Below are 16,868 nucleotides of genomic sequence, written 5' to 3'. Positions count from 1 at the left end.
GCTTACAAAAGTGAGCTGTTGGTAGTGTAATGATAATTGTAATGATTGTCTATAGTTGTTAACTCTGTAACAATGTAACCATTTAACTGGTCGTACTAGTTACTTATTCGTTGGCGCTTAGGTCTGGCAACACTGTATACTAGTTGAGTTGGGAGCGAGTCTGTAGGTGTGGTGTCAGTTCGGGAGAAGCAGGCAACCAAGCCAGGTGTGTATTCTAATATACAGTCTAGTGATATTTTACTTGTGGATTATTGTGTTGTACGAGTGTCTGTGTTCCGTTCCTGTTCTAAAGATATTATGCTTGTTTCAGATGTATCATAGTTTTATGTTGAGTAAAGCCTACATATAGGCCCTGATGTGTTTTGCTACCCTACATCATTTTACTCAACATAAAATCTCCGGAACTTGAGGGGCCAGCACCCATCGCTTCGCTGCCAGAATGGAGCATCTGCTGAGGCCAGAGCGACTCGACACGGACACCAGCTCACCGTCGGCAGCGCAGGAGTGGAGACATTGGCAACAGACGTTTGAAAACTTTCTGGAAGCAATGCCAGGAGAAAAAGTGGACAAGCTCAGGCTCGTTACCAACTTTGTGTCTCCGAAAGTGTATGAAGCTACATCAGAGTGTACTACTTACGATGACGCTATCAGCATACTGCAAGCTCGCTACGTGAAACCTACGAATGAAGTGTTTGCACGTCACCGCCTCGCTACTCGCCACCAACAAACTGGTGAGACTCTAGATGAGTATCTCAGTGCTCTTAAAGTGTTAGCTAAAGACTGTAATTTCAAGGCTGTGAGTGCAACATTGCATTGTGAGGAATCTATCCGGGACGCTTTCATCAGTGGTCTACTGTCTCCGGCAATCAGGCAGCGATTGTAAGAAAGCAAAACTCTCGATCTTGCAACAATGTTTGATCAAGCGCGAGCTCTCGAGTCCGCTCAAAAGTATTCGGAGTCGTATGGTGGTGTTCCGTCCTCGCATCTGGTAAGTGCAGCGTGTGAGAATAACGGTGAATTTAAGCCCGAGGCTGCTTCATTAATGGCTGGCACCAGTATCAAGTGTTTCTTTTGTGGCCTTTCGAGGCATTCATGCACGAAATGCCCTGTGTGTGAAGCAGTTTGTCACAAGTGTCAGAAAAAGGGTCACTATGCTAAAGTATGTCGATCCTTCAGTGTTAGTGCCTCGGTAGCCCTTATTGACCATGTTACGCTGGCTAGCGTAACTGCAGCGGCCACTCCAGGTGCATTATCCAAAGCTGTTGTTGAAGTTTCAATCAATGGGGTGAAAACTGATGGACTTATTGACAGTGGCAGTTCAGAAAACTTCATTCATCCCGACCTAGTTAAATGCCACTCCCTAAAGGTGCACGAATCCCAGAGTACCGTGACTATGGCGAATACTTCACTCTCATCTATGACATCCGGATTCTGTAGAGTTGATATCAAAGTGAACGGCCGGGAGTATGAAAATGTACACCTGACTGTATTACCAAAGTTGTGCTCTGACATAATTTTGGGTCAGGATTTCCAGAAGCGTCATGAAAAGGTTACGCTGACCTTTGGTGGTGACTTGCCCCCTCTCGTTATCTGTGGACTCAGCGTGATAAACATTGACCCCCCCAGAACTATTTGCAAATTTAACGGCTGACTGTTATCCAGTCACAGCAAAGTCATGACGTTATTCTGCTGAGGATCGTGAATTCATAGGAAAGGAAGTGGAGAGGTTGTTAAGTGAAGGAATTATTGAACCGAGCAACTCTCCTTGGCGTGCTCAAGTATTGGTTGTAAAGAGTAAGTCGTGCAAGAAACGCCTGGCTGTTGACTACCCGGAAACTATCAACAGGTTCACGCTCCTTAACGGGTACCCCTTGCCTCGTATCGACGACACAGTAAACAAGATCGCTCAGTATCATGTGTTCAGTACGATTGATCTCCACAGTGCATATCATCAAGTGCCCATTAAAAATGAAGACAAGCCATATACCGCCTTCAAAGCATGTGGTAAGCTATGTCAGTTTACCCATGTCCCTTTTGGTGTTACCAACGGAGTGGCTTGTTTTCAGAGGATCATGGATTCCTTCATCAAAGAAGAGGGCCTTGTTGGAACCTTCGCTTATTTAGATGACGTCACCATTTGTGGGATGATTCAGGAAGAGCATGATAGGAATCTCCAGAGATTCTTGGAAGCTGCTAAGATAAGGAACATAGTTTACAATGAAAACAAGTGTATTTTCTCAACCAGACGCCTCACCATCCTGGGCTATGTGGTGGAGGAGGGAGTGATTCGCCCAGACCCGGATCACCTGAAACCACTTAGAGACTTGCCTCTACCGTGGGACATGAAGTCACTCCGCCGTACTTTAGGATTCTTCGCTTACTACTCGCAGTGGGTATATAACTACTTGAGCAAGATTCGCCCACTTAGTGCCACAACTACCTTCCCCCTGACAGAGGAAGCGAAGGAAGCTTTTTTTCAACTCAAGAAAGACATAGCGTCGTCGGTGGTCAAGGCTATCAATGAGACAGCACCCTTTGGAGTTGAAACAGACGCTTCAAACACCGCTATTGCTGCAGTTCTTACTCAAATTGGACGTCCGGTCGCCTTCTTTTCACGAACTCTACACGGATCTGAGACACGTTCCCCTGCTGTAGAAAAGGAGGCTCAGGCTATCATCGAGGCAGTTCACCACTGGAGGCATTACTTGTCTGGTAAGCATTTCACTATCAAAACTGATCAACGCTCAGTGAAGTACATGTTTGATAAACAGCACAAAAACAAGATTAAGAATGATAAAATCTTAAGATGGAGGATGGAATTGTCATGCTATTATTTTGACATTATCTACCGACCAGGGAGAGACGTATTTTCCAGGTCATATTGTGGAGTAACATGTCATGATCATCGATCACTGTTTTCTCTTCACGATGCTTTGTGCCATCCAGGTATTACTCGTTTGCTACATTTTGTGAAGTCTAAAAATCTACCCTATTCCGTTGAGGATGTTAGGAAAGTTGTTGGTTCATGTCGAATATGTGCAGAGTGCAAACCTAATTTTCACCGTCCTGATAAGACCCAACTTGTAAAGGCTACTCAGCCATTCGAAAGGCTAAATCTAGATTTCAAAGGACCCCTTCCAAGCACTGATAAGAACCAGTATTTCTTAAATGTCGTGGATGAGTATTCCAGATTCCCTTTTGTATTTCCATGTCTTAATATGACTGCATCGACAATAATTAAGTGTCTCTCTCAGTTATTCTCCATTTTTGGCATGGCAGCATATATCTACTCAGACATGGGGACATCATTCATGAGCAAGGAACTCCAAGAGTTCCCCACCAGTAAAGGAATAGCTTACAGCAGGACAACAAGTTACAACCCTCAAGGCAACGGGCAAGCGGAGCGTTTCAATGGAACCATATGGAAGGCCATCACTACTGCTTTGAAGTCTCATGGGTTACCAACGCAGTACTGGCAGAGTGTTCTTCCTGATGGCCTTCATTCCATTCGCTCTTTACTAAATACAACCACTAATGTTACCTCTCACGAAAGACTTTTTAATTATGCTCGTCGTTCATTTACAGGAGCCACTGTCCCATCCTGGTTGTGTAACCCTGGTCCTGTGCTGCTGAAGCGCCACATACGAGTTAACAAGACGGATCCCCTAGTTGATGAACTGGAGCTCATACAAGCAAGTCCTCATTACGCTCATATTCGGTATCCAGACAGCAAGGAGGATACTATATCTACTCGACACTTGGCCCCAGCTGGCAGCGAACTTCCAGCACAGTCTCAGAATACTACTGATGCAACCCCGGGGTTGAGTACTCCTGAAGCAGTTAGTGTTGGAGATGAGGGTTCTGGTCCTGAGACTTCCCTCCCTGGTCGACAACCTGAGTCGGAGGGTGCACCGGTTCTGAGGAGATCTGAGCGTATCAGGCGTCCTCCTATTCGTTTTGAGGCATCGTAGATGCACTTCTGTGGTAGGGAGAGAATGTAATGATAATTGTAATGATTGTCTGTAGTTGTTAACTCTGTAACAATGTAACCATTTAACTGGTCGTACTAGTTACTTATTCGCTGGCGCTTAGGTCTGGCAACACTGTATACTAGTTGAGTTGAGAGCGAGTCTGTAGGTGTGGTGTCAGTTCGGGAGAAGCAGGCAACCAAGCCAGGTGCGTATTCTAATATATAGGCTAGTGATATTTTACTTGTGGATTATTGTGTTGTACGAGTGTCTGTGTTCCGTTCCTATTCTAAAGATATTATGCTTGTTTCAGATGTAACATAGTTTTATGCTGAGTAAAGCCTACATATAGGCCCTGATGTGTTTTGCTACCCCACACCAGGTAGTAAGTACTGTACACACACACACAAACACGCATAGAGAGAGAGAGAGAGAGAGAGACAGACAGACAGACAGAGACAGACAGACAGACAGACAGACAGACAGCACAGATTACTTGCTACTACCAGCTGACATTCGTAAACTGTAGGCACCTCAGTAGTTCAGGGATTAATACAAGATATGTCTAACTCTGTATTACTGTCTGCCAGATTTTGATTTTTTTTTTCCCTTAGACCTTTGATAAACTGGTGTGCTGCCTTACGAAATCACATTCTGGTTAAATGTTGCACAGATAATTACAAAACTGTTTCCGGCCTTGCCCCGGGATAAACTACATTCTGATTACATGTTAGCCTATACGAGAGATTGGACTGAACTGTATTTTCTTTTTTGTCATCGTGGTGGGACTGAAGTCCGTTCTTTATTGGAAGCAACAATGCACAGCGTTATTACTAGCTTATTAGGCTATATGTTACTTAATTTATGCACTCCCTTGTAAAATTACCGTGCTCCTGAGCTAATTTGAATACAAATATACTCGTAAATAGTAACTTAAACATAACGATACAATACAAGAAACAGAGAGACCGCGAAGTATAAGACCCTGAGGCAAGGGGATCAGCCTGCCCAGTGATGGCGTTTCAAAACGAAAGAAATAATTGCGTCATGGTGGTTTCTGTGTACCAAACACATGACCGCCATTCTGCCTGGTGTTTGAAACCACTGGACCACCAGAAGTCTCTCATTTTTAATTTTTAAAAACTCTGAGTGACCTTTAGGGAGTCCTCTGTTTGATACATTCCATGCAGTAAAGCTAATTATTTTCTATTTTTCTCTAATAGACTCGGCTTCGTATGACTCACTCCTAGCTGAATAAAAGAGTATGGCGTCAACAACAACAGAAAAACAAAATAGGGTTGATGGTGACATTTCTCTTAGATTCCTTTGACTCTGGCTAAGGCCCCAGTCACACTGCAGGTACGACTTGTCGCAAACCTCAAAATTGCGAAACTAGTCCCCGACCATGGAGGTCTCCGAGCAGTCGTGTCACCGATCGGCTACCTGTGGTCGTCCAGTGTCTGTCCAGTGGGTGGCCGAACGGTGACCATGGCCAGGTACAAACAGGTCAAGACACCGACGGGTGGCTGGCCAGTCGTTGGCTGGCCGCCGACAAACAGCGGCCGGTCCGCGTCCTGTTGCAGTTTACACCATGACCTCTAGGCTGCCACTAGACCGACACCGGCCGCGGATTGACCGGCGGCTTGTCTCGGTCCAGCCCACCACCTGTCGCTCGACCAATCGCCGGTTGGACGGCGGCCGGACTTCAAGTTCTTCAACCACCACCCAGGACAGGAAGCTTGTGGACGGCAGCCGCCGCAATCCAATCGTCGCCTTGACAGAGTGCAGACGGCCACCGCACAGAGCGGGTGGTGACTGGCCTCCGTCTGGATGACAACCACCACTTAAAAATCAGGTGTCGCCAACCAGTCACAGTCCGTAAGCCGGCTAGACGCAGTGCAGCCGCCCACCAGGCGGCTTCCGTGTCACGACATCGGTGGTCTCGGGGAGGTTTTTCGTGCAGCACGAAAAACCTCGCGACGAGTTTTTGGTCGCCACACCCGGAAAGCACAGCCGGTTATTACACCACGAGAGGCACTGAGGAGGGGTGAGGCTGTGAGATGCGAGACGTCGTGTATCTGTTCGTGTCACTAAATAGTGGAGGAGGCGGTCAGAATCTGATGGTCCGAAACACCGCTGCTACCAAATGTAACTTGGAATAGACGAAAATATAATGGACAGGGCGAGAAGTTACCTCTATCAATCCATCCATAAGTCCATCTATTCATACATACGAATATGCATTCCTGCTTGTGCACATACATACACAGTAGAAGAGTACCGGTGAAGTTCAACCTCCTCATTGGAGAGAAAAAAGTCCACAGTTGGAGGACATGTAGTACGGAGTTGAAGAGGTCGCCATCTTCTTTGTTTACAAATAGGGGAGTGCGCTGACCAATCCACGTCATTCTTTCGCTCTCTTCTTGCTCTCGTATTCCAGATCTCGATTCTTCTGAATTCTCCACACTTTGGCTTCGGCTTTCCTGTCATTCTTTGACTAAATATATCTGTGCTGTTTACTTATCCCCTAATTCTACAATCAAAAATTCTTCGGTGGCCTACGGCTAGACCGAGACATGTGAAGACCGGTCGTAAACTTCACCAAAACCACCCACGACTTGCAGGTCGCGGGTGGTTTGCGATAAGTCGTACCTGCAGTGTGACTAGAGCCTAAGGAATATCATCTGACATCAGCAGAAGTATAATAATAAAGATGTCCTGAGCATGAGATGGTTAAAAATTTAGTTTCCTTTACCCTGAACAAAAAGGCATCATTATTTTTTCCCTGGCGGACGTTTCTCTTGTTTTGCTACGTTTTATGCTGCAAAAAGAGCCTCTAAATTATCGTGAAGTCTTCTGATGCAAACATGGGCTAGATATGTGGCTGCATTATCCCCCTATCTCGCTGGCCTCGTCATGATCCGTCGGAGATAAGGGTAATGGTTCTGCCACAGAAGATATAAGAAAACAGTATGATATTACTGCATGATATAAGGAGGGCTACGCACTACACAGTTGTTCCTATCCAACCAATGTGAGTGCTTCACTGATGACGTCAGGAAGGGTAAATATGAAAATATGATACCGCGATCCGTATGCCTAACTCTAACTGTGACGGGGGATGCGGAATCCTTGTTTCTCTCTACGATTTCTTAAGCATATGACGAAGAGTGAATGTCCTTGGCCTTTGTATATCACTGCTAATTACCCTCTGTGATGTGGGGGGCAGACTGATCAAAACAAAAAATGACAGTCTTTCAGTACATGCCCGTAAAATCTAGGGGCTTCCCTTTACTTTAGTCGTATACGGTAAGCTTTAAGTATACGATCTTGGGTAAACGGCACTGAGAATGGGAGGACTACTCAAACAAGCAAATGCGTGTGAAGTAGAGGAAACAGTAATGGATGTGAGAAGTGTTGGTCCACCTGGTTGAGGGGAGTGAGGTGGTTGTGCTGGGTACGACTATGGTAACGAATGGCGGGCACAGGGGGCCAGAGAAGAGGGCTGGGGAGGAAGCTGGGATGAAGGGAAGGAGAAGAGGGAGGGTAGTGAGACTAAGGAGAAGGGATGAATGAATAGGAAGCTAGGGAGAGGGAGGAAAGGAGGAAGATAGAGGAGGTGGGACAGATAAAGGGAAGGAGATGGATGAAGGTAAGGAAGGAGCCTTGAAAATGGAGAAGAGAAAATGAAAGGTGGGAGTTGAAAGGCTAGGGAGGGAGATGGAAGGGAGATGAGAATAAGAATGCACAGAGAGAGGGGGAGAGAGAGAGAGAGAAAGAGAGAGGTATGAAAGGAGAACCTAAATAATATTGGAAACGAAAGGGAAACGTGTGAGTAATGATGGAGAACGATGCAGAGAATAATGAAAGACGTGACAGTGTGTGATGAAGGCTGCGAACAAAAATAAATGCAATAAAAAAGAAAAAGACGAGAAGAATATTTATGAAAAACAGAGGAAATACAACACTATGAAGACCGGAGTGAAGCGATAGAGAGGTAAGAATGGGGAAGAAGATGGTGAAGGAAAGCTGAGACAGTTGATGGGAAGACAGATAAATCATGAAAGACTGAACAGAGAGAAAACAGACGGAGGTAAAACATTAAAAAAGAGAGACTGATAACGAGAACTGATAAGAGCGCTGCATAAAATGAGATGGAGATGAGGAAAAACAAGATAACGATAGGTTGGGACAGAGATGGGAGGGAAGGATTCATTAGAACTTGGATATGTTTGCTGTACCTTTATCAACTGATGTATTTGAATATCTTTTCTTACTCAACATATATGTGATAGATTCTCGTAGCGTTGTCTAGAAACGAAGAACATTTCTTACAAAAACTTCCAGCTCTAGCGTGTTCGAACCTAGAATAGAACTAGAAATCTAGACTGTAAACTTGACAGCTGTTTGTCGTAGTTTTGGGTAATGCTTGGATACTTTCATTATATGTGACAAAGACGGACGTCGTGTGTTATTCTGCTGGTTTGTGTGGACGCAAACGTACTGTATATCCAACCTCTCGGTGAATATCTATAGGCTTCATGATCCCCTTGTTACCTTGAAGGAGATTATTAGGCTTGCAAACGTACAGATACTCACATACGGTAAACTGATGAGGATTTACCTGTGTATGTGGACCTTACCAGGATCAGGGGGAAGATGGGGCTGTGGATGCATGTGGGGATGAGGATGCATAGTTGTGTGGTTGTAAGAATAAGTGCGTGGGGGGCGGGGGGGGTTAGGAGTGCTATTGAAGATGGTTGGAGTGAAGCCTCATTCACGACAGTTATTTGTATGCTACTGTAGAACTCTTCATGTGAAGCATAGTATCGATTTACACAACTGTTAATATTCTGATGAGTGAAATATACACAGACACTGGCTTACTTTGTCGATGTACTGCTGTGTGGATGTGATGCTATGTTGATGTAATGGTAAGGTGCTGTGATGATGTGATGGTGATGTACTGTATTGATGATGGTGTGGTGATGTGTTTGTGAGGTGCGTTGTTGATGGGATGGTGAGGTTCTGTGGTGATGTGATGGTGTAGTGTTGTGTTGATGTGATGGTGTGCTGCTGTGTTGATATGATGTTGTGGTTCTGTGTTGATGTGACTGTGTGGTGTTGTGTTGATGACCAGGTGGGCTGCTATGTTGATATGATGGCGTGGTGCTGTGTTGATGTAGTGTACTGTAGATGTGATGGTGAGATCCTGTGCTGATGTGATGGTTAGGTGCTGTGTTGTTGTGATGGTGTGGTGCCAAGTTGATGTTGCAGTGTGAGTTGATATGTGCTGAGGCTGTGTTGTGCTGATGTTATGTTCTGGTGCTTTGGTGCTGTGTTGATGGTATGATATGTTGATCTCTTGCTGTGTTCATGTGATGGTGTGTTGGTAAGATTGTGTGGTGCTATACTGGTGTTACGGTGAGATGCTGTGTTGATGTTAGGGTTGGGTGCTGGGCATATTTGGTGCTGTGGTGATGTCATGGTGCTTCGGTTGATGTGACAGTGTGGTGCTGATTGATGTCATAATGTGGTGATGTGTTGATGTCAAGGTATGGTGATGTGTTGATGTGGTGGTGTGATGTTGTGATTGTATGTTGTGTTGATGTGATGGTGTAATACAGTACTGATGTTATGGCGTGGTGCTGTGTCTATAAACGGATGGTGTAGCGTGTCTTGGGCCGTGACAAACGTCCTAGGTGATAAGTGTGTACAGATTTGTTGTAGGTGGGGTTTGTAATTTTCGTAATAATGATGAACGACTATTACGGTGGGTGAGGCAGCTGTTGGAGGTAATGAGAGTGTGTAGTGTAATGTACTGATGTCACGGGTCGTGCTGTTGTAAGGCGTAGGTCCTGGCATTGTTGATCATGATTTTGTCTGTAGGTCAGTATATGGTTTGATTGCATATGGGATCGCTTTCTATCTTGCTGATTCATTACCATTATTAAGCGTTGTCTTCGGGGTACTGTTAAGATTTAATTCCGGGAACTATTTGGAAGTTTTATTTATTTCTTTATGTGTATCTTAGAATTATGCTTACAGTATCACAAACATTTGTTTGTTAATAACTGACTTACTGAATATGGCCATGACGCTTCTGTAGAGTGAATGGTGGATAATGGTTAGAGTTTGGAAGAAGAATATTTGAACCGTGAAAAAGGTGACATTTTAAATAGAATTTCTGCAAAAACAAACTTTTATTATAGGCTGGCCTGTTGCTCCGTTTTGTAATGCGTAGCAAACTGTACTAAGTTTGAGATGGTTTGATTTACTGGATCGCGTACTCAATTTTCCCGTATAATCAGAACAAATGTCACCACTGAGTTGATTAACGTACTGCCTCCCAGAACCTTACCCAAGAGAGAGAGAGAGAGAGAGAGAGAGAATCTGCCAACCAGTGTTACACGGTGGCCGTCCATTTGTTGCCCCAATTATAGGGCCAGTAGGATCAATTAAAGAGTAAATTACATTGGCAATTATCATCATCCATTCTATTACAAACTGATTTCCCACACTTCTGATTGTTTAATTATTCCTTTTTATAAGGATGTCATCTCTACAGTGTACCTCTGACATTTTATGGTTGCTTGGGAATGAAGTTTCTAGCTAGTTTTTTAATAGCTGCTTAAGTTTATACAACCCTATCTGTAATCAAACTTCCGTAACTTCGCTTCTCCTAGATAATTGTATAAACACTAAAAGGTGCCAACAGGCAGCCTGCACAGTCACATACACACGATACAACACACAGGTCACATCTACTATAATACACAAGGCGTGTTATCTAGTACATTCTTACCAGTGTATTCTCTTGTTTCAAGTATGACCCACATGTCTCTTTTATACAGGCCTAGGTAAAAACAAACAAACAAACAAACAAGTGATTATTAAGGAGCCACATGCTGATTTTACAGGTAAGAAAGAGGTGCTAAGGGGCCCCCGTTTTTGACGAGAATACATCCTCAAGGCACACTCACGTCATTAATTGCGCTGGATCACCTCTCGCCAAATTTATTCAACCTGTAAAGGCGAAAAAGTTATAGTTGGAACGGTTGTACAGTTAAAATACACAATCATTTATACACATAACAAAGTGTTGGATGCAGTGTTATAAAACAGTACTCATTTTTCTTTCACTTCTTTGTACATAACAGTGATGCAAAGACTAAGAAAGTTCGTTTGTACTCCAGTGTAAGAAGTACTTATATCCAGTGGCACAAAGCTGCTGCAGAACTGTCACTGGCAGAAAGGTTTGTCTATTTGATTTGGGTTCTTTAGGGGTGCAGGATTTGCATAATGTTGCACGTTCCCTCACCAAAAGCAAGGGAATATGTTTATTATTCCTAGTCATCTCACGACATTAATCTCAGAAGCTGCTAGGGCAGGAGACGACACACTTCCCTGCTGCACAAGGGAATCAGTAAGAAAGAAAACATTTTTTCTAGGAGAGACCTTACCATGAACATTCGAAGGGAAATGAATATTATGGAGGAGAATGAATGTCAAGAACTTTTTAGACTCACGAGGATTAGGTAAACAGGGAAGAGTTGTTTCCTAAATGAGAAAAAAATATCTCAACATTAGCAATGACTGAAGGCGAAGGCTAAGTATGACGGTAAACTATCATTTTATATCGGTACGTAATTGTTCAGCAGCTTGAAAAATTAGAAATCATCCTTAACACTCAACTGCCAGAATAAGACATTTGTACACCGTATGGCCATTTAATTCGTATCATATGAGTTTGATACTTTTTCCCTCTAACAGCACGATTTTTTATCCTACAGACTGGCTGGTAAAGATACTGTTGATGCAGCATCGAGTGGCCGTGCAGCCTGTAAGGTAATGTATTACTGTCCTATGCTTCATGAGCCGTGATGTAGGTGTAAGTACCTTATGCTGTTTATTATGCCCACTGTATGTCAGTGTCGCATGTCAGAGGAGAGGCCGGGGAACAAATGGAAAAACAAAATGTAGGACACTTTTTCTCTCGCCCTCCCTGGAAAACCAATGAACCTACAAACAGTTTATGGTGTTCATGACCTTTTCTTGTTACTATCATCACCAGCATCACCTAATCCTGAGTGTCGTCTTACTCCTCACACAGGTTTGTGATTGGTATTTAAAATAATATTAAAATCGGCGAGTTCAGTAAGATAGAAAAGCGGCAGACATTCAGTAGTATCCTAGGTACCAAATTCCATTGCTGATTATATCTTTAGTACTTCTCTCTCTCTCTCTCTCTCTCTCTCTCTCTCTGTGCGTGTGTGTGTGGGGGAGGGGGGATGTAAGTGGGTGGGTGTGGGAAGTTGCTGAGTCATCCTGCCGCTACTTAGAAACATTGAACTGAATGGCTGAATGGGTGAAGGAAAGATAAGTCCGCTGAGGAAGAGATCCATCGAGAAAGTAAGCAAATAATTCCATGTAGGGAAAGCAGGTTCATTAGGAAAACATTCAAGTCTCCCCGTAGGGAGAATAAGTTCATTAGGGAAGAGTAAGTCCGTCATGGGGGAAGCAGGTCCACGGGAGAAGAGGTATGTCCATCATGTAAGGAACATGGGAGGGGGGGTGCTCAGGTAAGCTTATGTCATAGTAGATAAATAGCTCCATGGGGCAATAAGTTTTTGTCGTTGATGAAACCCAGTCTGTCTGACTAGGCAGACCAATCAATCTTTAGTAAGTAACCGCCCCTGCAGGGCCGTCCCGTGCAGTGAATCTATATTCTCTTGTGGCTGACAGCACTTCGCTGCAGCGAGACGCGGGGAAGTGCGGAGGTTTGGTTCCTGGTGGATACTGCATTCACGTGTTTCCACCCAGTTAACAGGGGCAGCATAGCAGGTTCCCACTTCACCCCGTGATCTGGTTATATGGTAACCACCCAGCGATGGAAATGGTTTCCTGGGTTACAGGAGACCAGTAGATTTGTCATTCAATGTGGAGCCACACCAAGTGGAAAGAATAATAATACAACACTTGACAAAGTAAAGAGAGAAGCAGGTAGAGAGGAAGGCAGACACAGAAGTACAATGATAAAGGTGATGGAAGAAATAGGCAGCACTACATAGAGCTGATGGATGATGGTCGCCACCACCTACCACTATAGGGCAATAAGTAAGGAACAGGTCCATGGAAGAAATTGGTCCATTACATAAAAGGCGCAGGTAGAGAAATTGGTTCAGTGGGTAAAATTAAGTTCGAGGAAAGAAACTGATCCTTGTGGGGAACAGGTATCTCCTGACCAGTAGAAAATGGGTCAGCTAAGGAACAGGTCTATAGGAAAATATACCCATGGAAGGAATAACTTCATGGACGAGAAGAGGTCCATGTAGGATAATTGATCCAAGAGGGGAGCTGGGTGCATGTGAGTTAACCCCTGGAGGGTGTAGCCGGAGACGGACTTATATTGCAAGGTTTTACAACATTTAAACTCCTAGGCTCCCACTCACACCATACCTGTGCTTTGATGTTTCTTTGAATTTTCAAACATTTTATCCATGTTTAAAAAATACTGTACTGCCATCACACACCGGAGTCGTTGTGGGCTGGCCTATGAATAAGGACTTCGAGGAAAAGCACTCGGTTTCTGTTATCTGAAGTCTCGATGATTCACCATGTTACGAATATGATGTATGACTGCACTTCGTCAGGAAGCAGATCATACTGGGAGAGATATGTATGCAAATCCCACATTTTGCCCCAAGTTGCAGTGAAACAGAAAGTATTGATGATGGAGGACAAAAATTTCTAGGCTGGCCAAAGTTTCTGTAAAATTAATGATGAGTATTTGTGATCACAGCGTCTTTCACTTCGGACATGCATGTAAGAACAACTGTTACCTTAACTCTTGTTACTAATGACAATACTGGCTTAAGACGTTTTAACCATCAGTGTTGTTTCTTCTCTACTCCGGGGTCTGAATCATAATCGTCAACCTTATAATTAGTCTTTTGAGTATTGAATGAGGAGTATTTAAACAGCAGGGGATAAATGTTGAAGTGTAAAAAGGATAATTAATGCTTAACCTTGAAAACGCCACATCTTTTACGTATTTGCGTACTTTTAGACTTCATTCTTTACTGTTGGTCACTGGTTGGGTGAATGGTGCCACCTCTGTTAACGCGTGGTGGCTGTGACGCACGCTATGTTTTGCAGGCCGCCTCACTGTCTCGGCTAAGAGATGATTAATTCACCCACACCCACGCATTCCCTCATACAAATCAATAAACAGCCTTAACAACCAATTTTGCTTGTGATATAACCGATATGATTGCGTTATCAGTTTTGGGAGTTGACATTAATGAGTGCTACCGTCGACAGCTTTAGGTGCTAGCTCAAGTAAATCGAAGACAGTCATCAGTATATGAAAAAAGTCATATAGTCAGGTATGTGAACCTCGGATTTAAGGACAAATCCCCTCAGTTAACTTATTTCCGGCATTATCATCCTTCAGTACACAAACGAAAAAAAAAGAGTTCATAATCAGTCCTGATGAAGATATACCAAGTACATACTGGTATGAGAGGAGCGGCTGTGACAAGTTTTTGTAAATCACACATTTGTCTATAATTTAGTGGCCAAGGAACGCTTTAACTCACCAATGGTCAGGATAACTCTGATGTCATATTTCAACTAACGGCAGACGATTATATTCAGCTCATAGTAAGTCATAGGAGCCCGATCGCTTGATGCATGAAAATATTTGTCATTGGCAGTTGAGGTGACGCTGGGTGATGGGAAGTTTACTGATCCCTGCAATGAGGGTGGAATGTGGCACGTCCCTTCAGTAGTTATTTCTTGCCACAAACCGATATAATACAGTTTAGGAAGGCCAGTCATAATGCAGGGTTTTGTAATATCTCCGTCTCCCCTCTTCATTGCGGTATTATCAAGAGGAGATTAAAAAAAAAAAAAAGTCACTGCTTTCAGAGATGGACTGAGAATTGGAAACCAGAGTTGTCGATGGAAAGTATGTTTAATCTTCAAGGGAAGATGCAACTGAGGAAAAAGCCAGTCCCCAACTATTTGCTTTTCCCTCTCCTTGTATCGTTTTTCCGTAAACGCAAGGGTGGAGTGCATGTGTCGAGGATTTTCACTTTCCTTGAGATAAAGGAAAAAGGTAAGAGAGAGAGAAGTAAGGAACGTGGTACACTGAAGAATATATGATAAATGAAAATCATGCCGGGAGGGAAAAAGAACAAGCACATAAAGTCTTATAAAAACGAAACAGCGGTGATAGAGGAGAGTGAATGGGATAGGTCGAACTACAAGTGAAAATACTGAAGACAATTGTGAGTTAGCCTAGATTCATTTCGCTTGCCAAATGTTGAGTGCCGATGTAACAATCAGTGGTGTTCTCCAAAGCACCGTGTTCGAGATGCAATACACCCACCTGCGGTCCGGGATGGAATTAAAATGGAGAAAAGGATCCGAAACTCAAAGATGGTTTGGCATCCATAAGCAGTGATAGACGTACGTAGGAGTGTACGGGGATAAGGGGATACCCGGAAATCGATAATCAATTGGCTGAACAAACCGAAAATCTACTGCACAGTCAATGGCGACCCCAGTGCATCCACAAGTTATGATGAAATAGTCAACAGGTCAAGTCTGAAACTTGAAAAATCAGTGAGACTTGCTTTAACCGAAAATTCCTTGTGTGTTTTATGCTGTATAACTAAAGGTTGTTCAGTTGGAGAAATGTTGTGTCCACAAGCTGTGATACAATGAGGGGTGGGAGTGGGACAGGAGTGAAAATCAATAGACCTATCACAGCCCTACCGTGTGTGTAAAATAGCACAAATGTAGGTGGGCCCCAGTGTCATCAAGCTGTGTGGAATGGAGGGTTATACAGAATCTATTAAAACAATAAACTTAGCATTTACTCTCAACCTACAGTATTTTTTTGTAAAGTTACATAACCGTCTTGGGTGCAGAGACATGATAACGAAAGCTATGAAATATGAGTCATTTACTATGCTGGATGGTAACCATATAACCAAACATACGCCTGGTTGCCTAGTGAGTTGAGACGCTCCCATCAGATAGGTCTGAGATGGGCTTATATCCATGGGTTTGTCAGAAATTAATAATCTCATTATGCCGCTCAGAGAGGACCTACTTGGCACTGCCCCATTAAACGTCTAGAATAATTTGGCTAACCTTAGTCTTCTGCGTTTTTAATTGGTAACAAAAGATTGGGCGATGGACGGACTCTAGAAAACAAAGGCTGTTTTATAAAACAGATCACAGAAGCAGGTCAATCGACTAACTGGCTTAACACGGCCACCTGCTTTGATAATCAGTTAGATGAACTATAATGCCTTACAAAGAGTAATGGGTTTAATGACAGTTTGACTGAAGCATGCCAAAGGAGTATGGGTACGGTGTTCCGTCTGTAAGCAGTTTCATTTTCACGTCTTCAGTAGCTAGTACTGCTGAAGATGTGAGAGTATCTGCTATAAGAGTGTTTCGTCATTTAGTGGCAAGACATCAACGAAGTTAAAATAACCGAAAGTCTGCTACTGGGTATAGTATCAGCTACTTCACTCAGGTAAGTACTTTTCATCTTATTCTTGTTATCCGCGGACGTTTTTCCTCAACTTAGCAGAGAATTTTCAATATGGAGGGGTGATATGTAGCTGACATTCATCCCTTCACCGCAACGGTGCTTTAGCAAGCTGAACTGAACCATCTTTAACTGCGAGAAAAACATTTGAAATGACGCCAACTGGTTTAGTACGTTTAATATAATCCTTGCCAATCACTTTATCTTTGGTGCAGCATTTTGCCAGGAAGATTTAAGTCTAAATATAGGTTACCCGGTACTGAGCGCTATCCGCCCAACATCATCCGCTTGAAGCTCAGCTCCAGCTGGAGTTAAGATAGACATGTTTC

General features: G+C 43.5%; 1 protein-coding gene across 1 annotated transcript; it reads left to right on the top strand.

The window, feature by feature from the left end:
* Positions 1–439: 439 nt before the first annotated feature.
* On the top strand, positions 440–3,971 carry LOC145392665 (uncharacterized). Its single transcript, XM_080266980.1, is given in 3 exon segments — positions 440–1,603; positions 1,695–2,712; positions 3,280–3,971. Coding segments are annotated over 3 exon segments (2,874 nt in total).
* The last annotated feature ends 12,897 nt before the right edge of the window (positions 3,972–16,868 follow it).

This window comes from Coenobita brevimanus, chromosome 23 (genome assembly GCF_032717465.1).
Source record: "Coenobita brevimanus isolate Jiangsu-jjx chromosome 23, ASM3271746v2, whole genome shotgun sequence".
NCBI classification, from domain to species: Eukaryota; Metazoa; Arthropoda; class Malacostraca; order Decapoda; family Coenobitidae; genus Coenobita; species Coenobita brevimanus.
The sequence above is the reverse complement of the archived record's forward strand: the minus strand, read 5'-3'. Positions and strand labels throughout refer to the sequence as shown.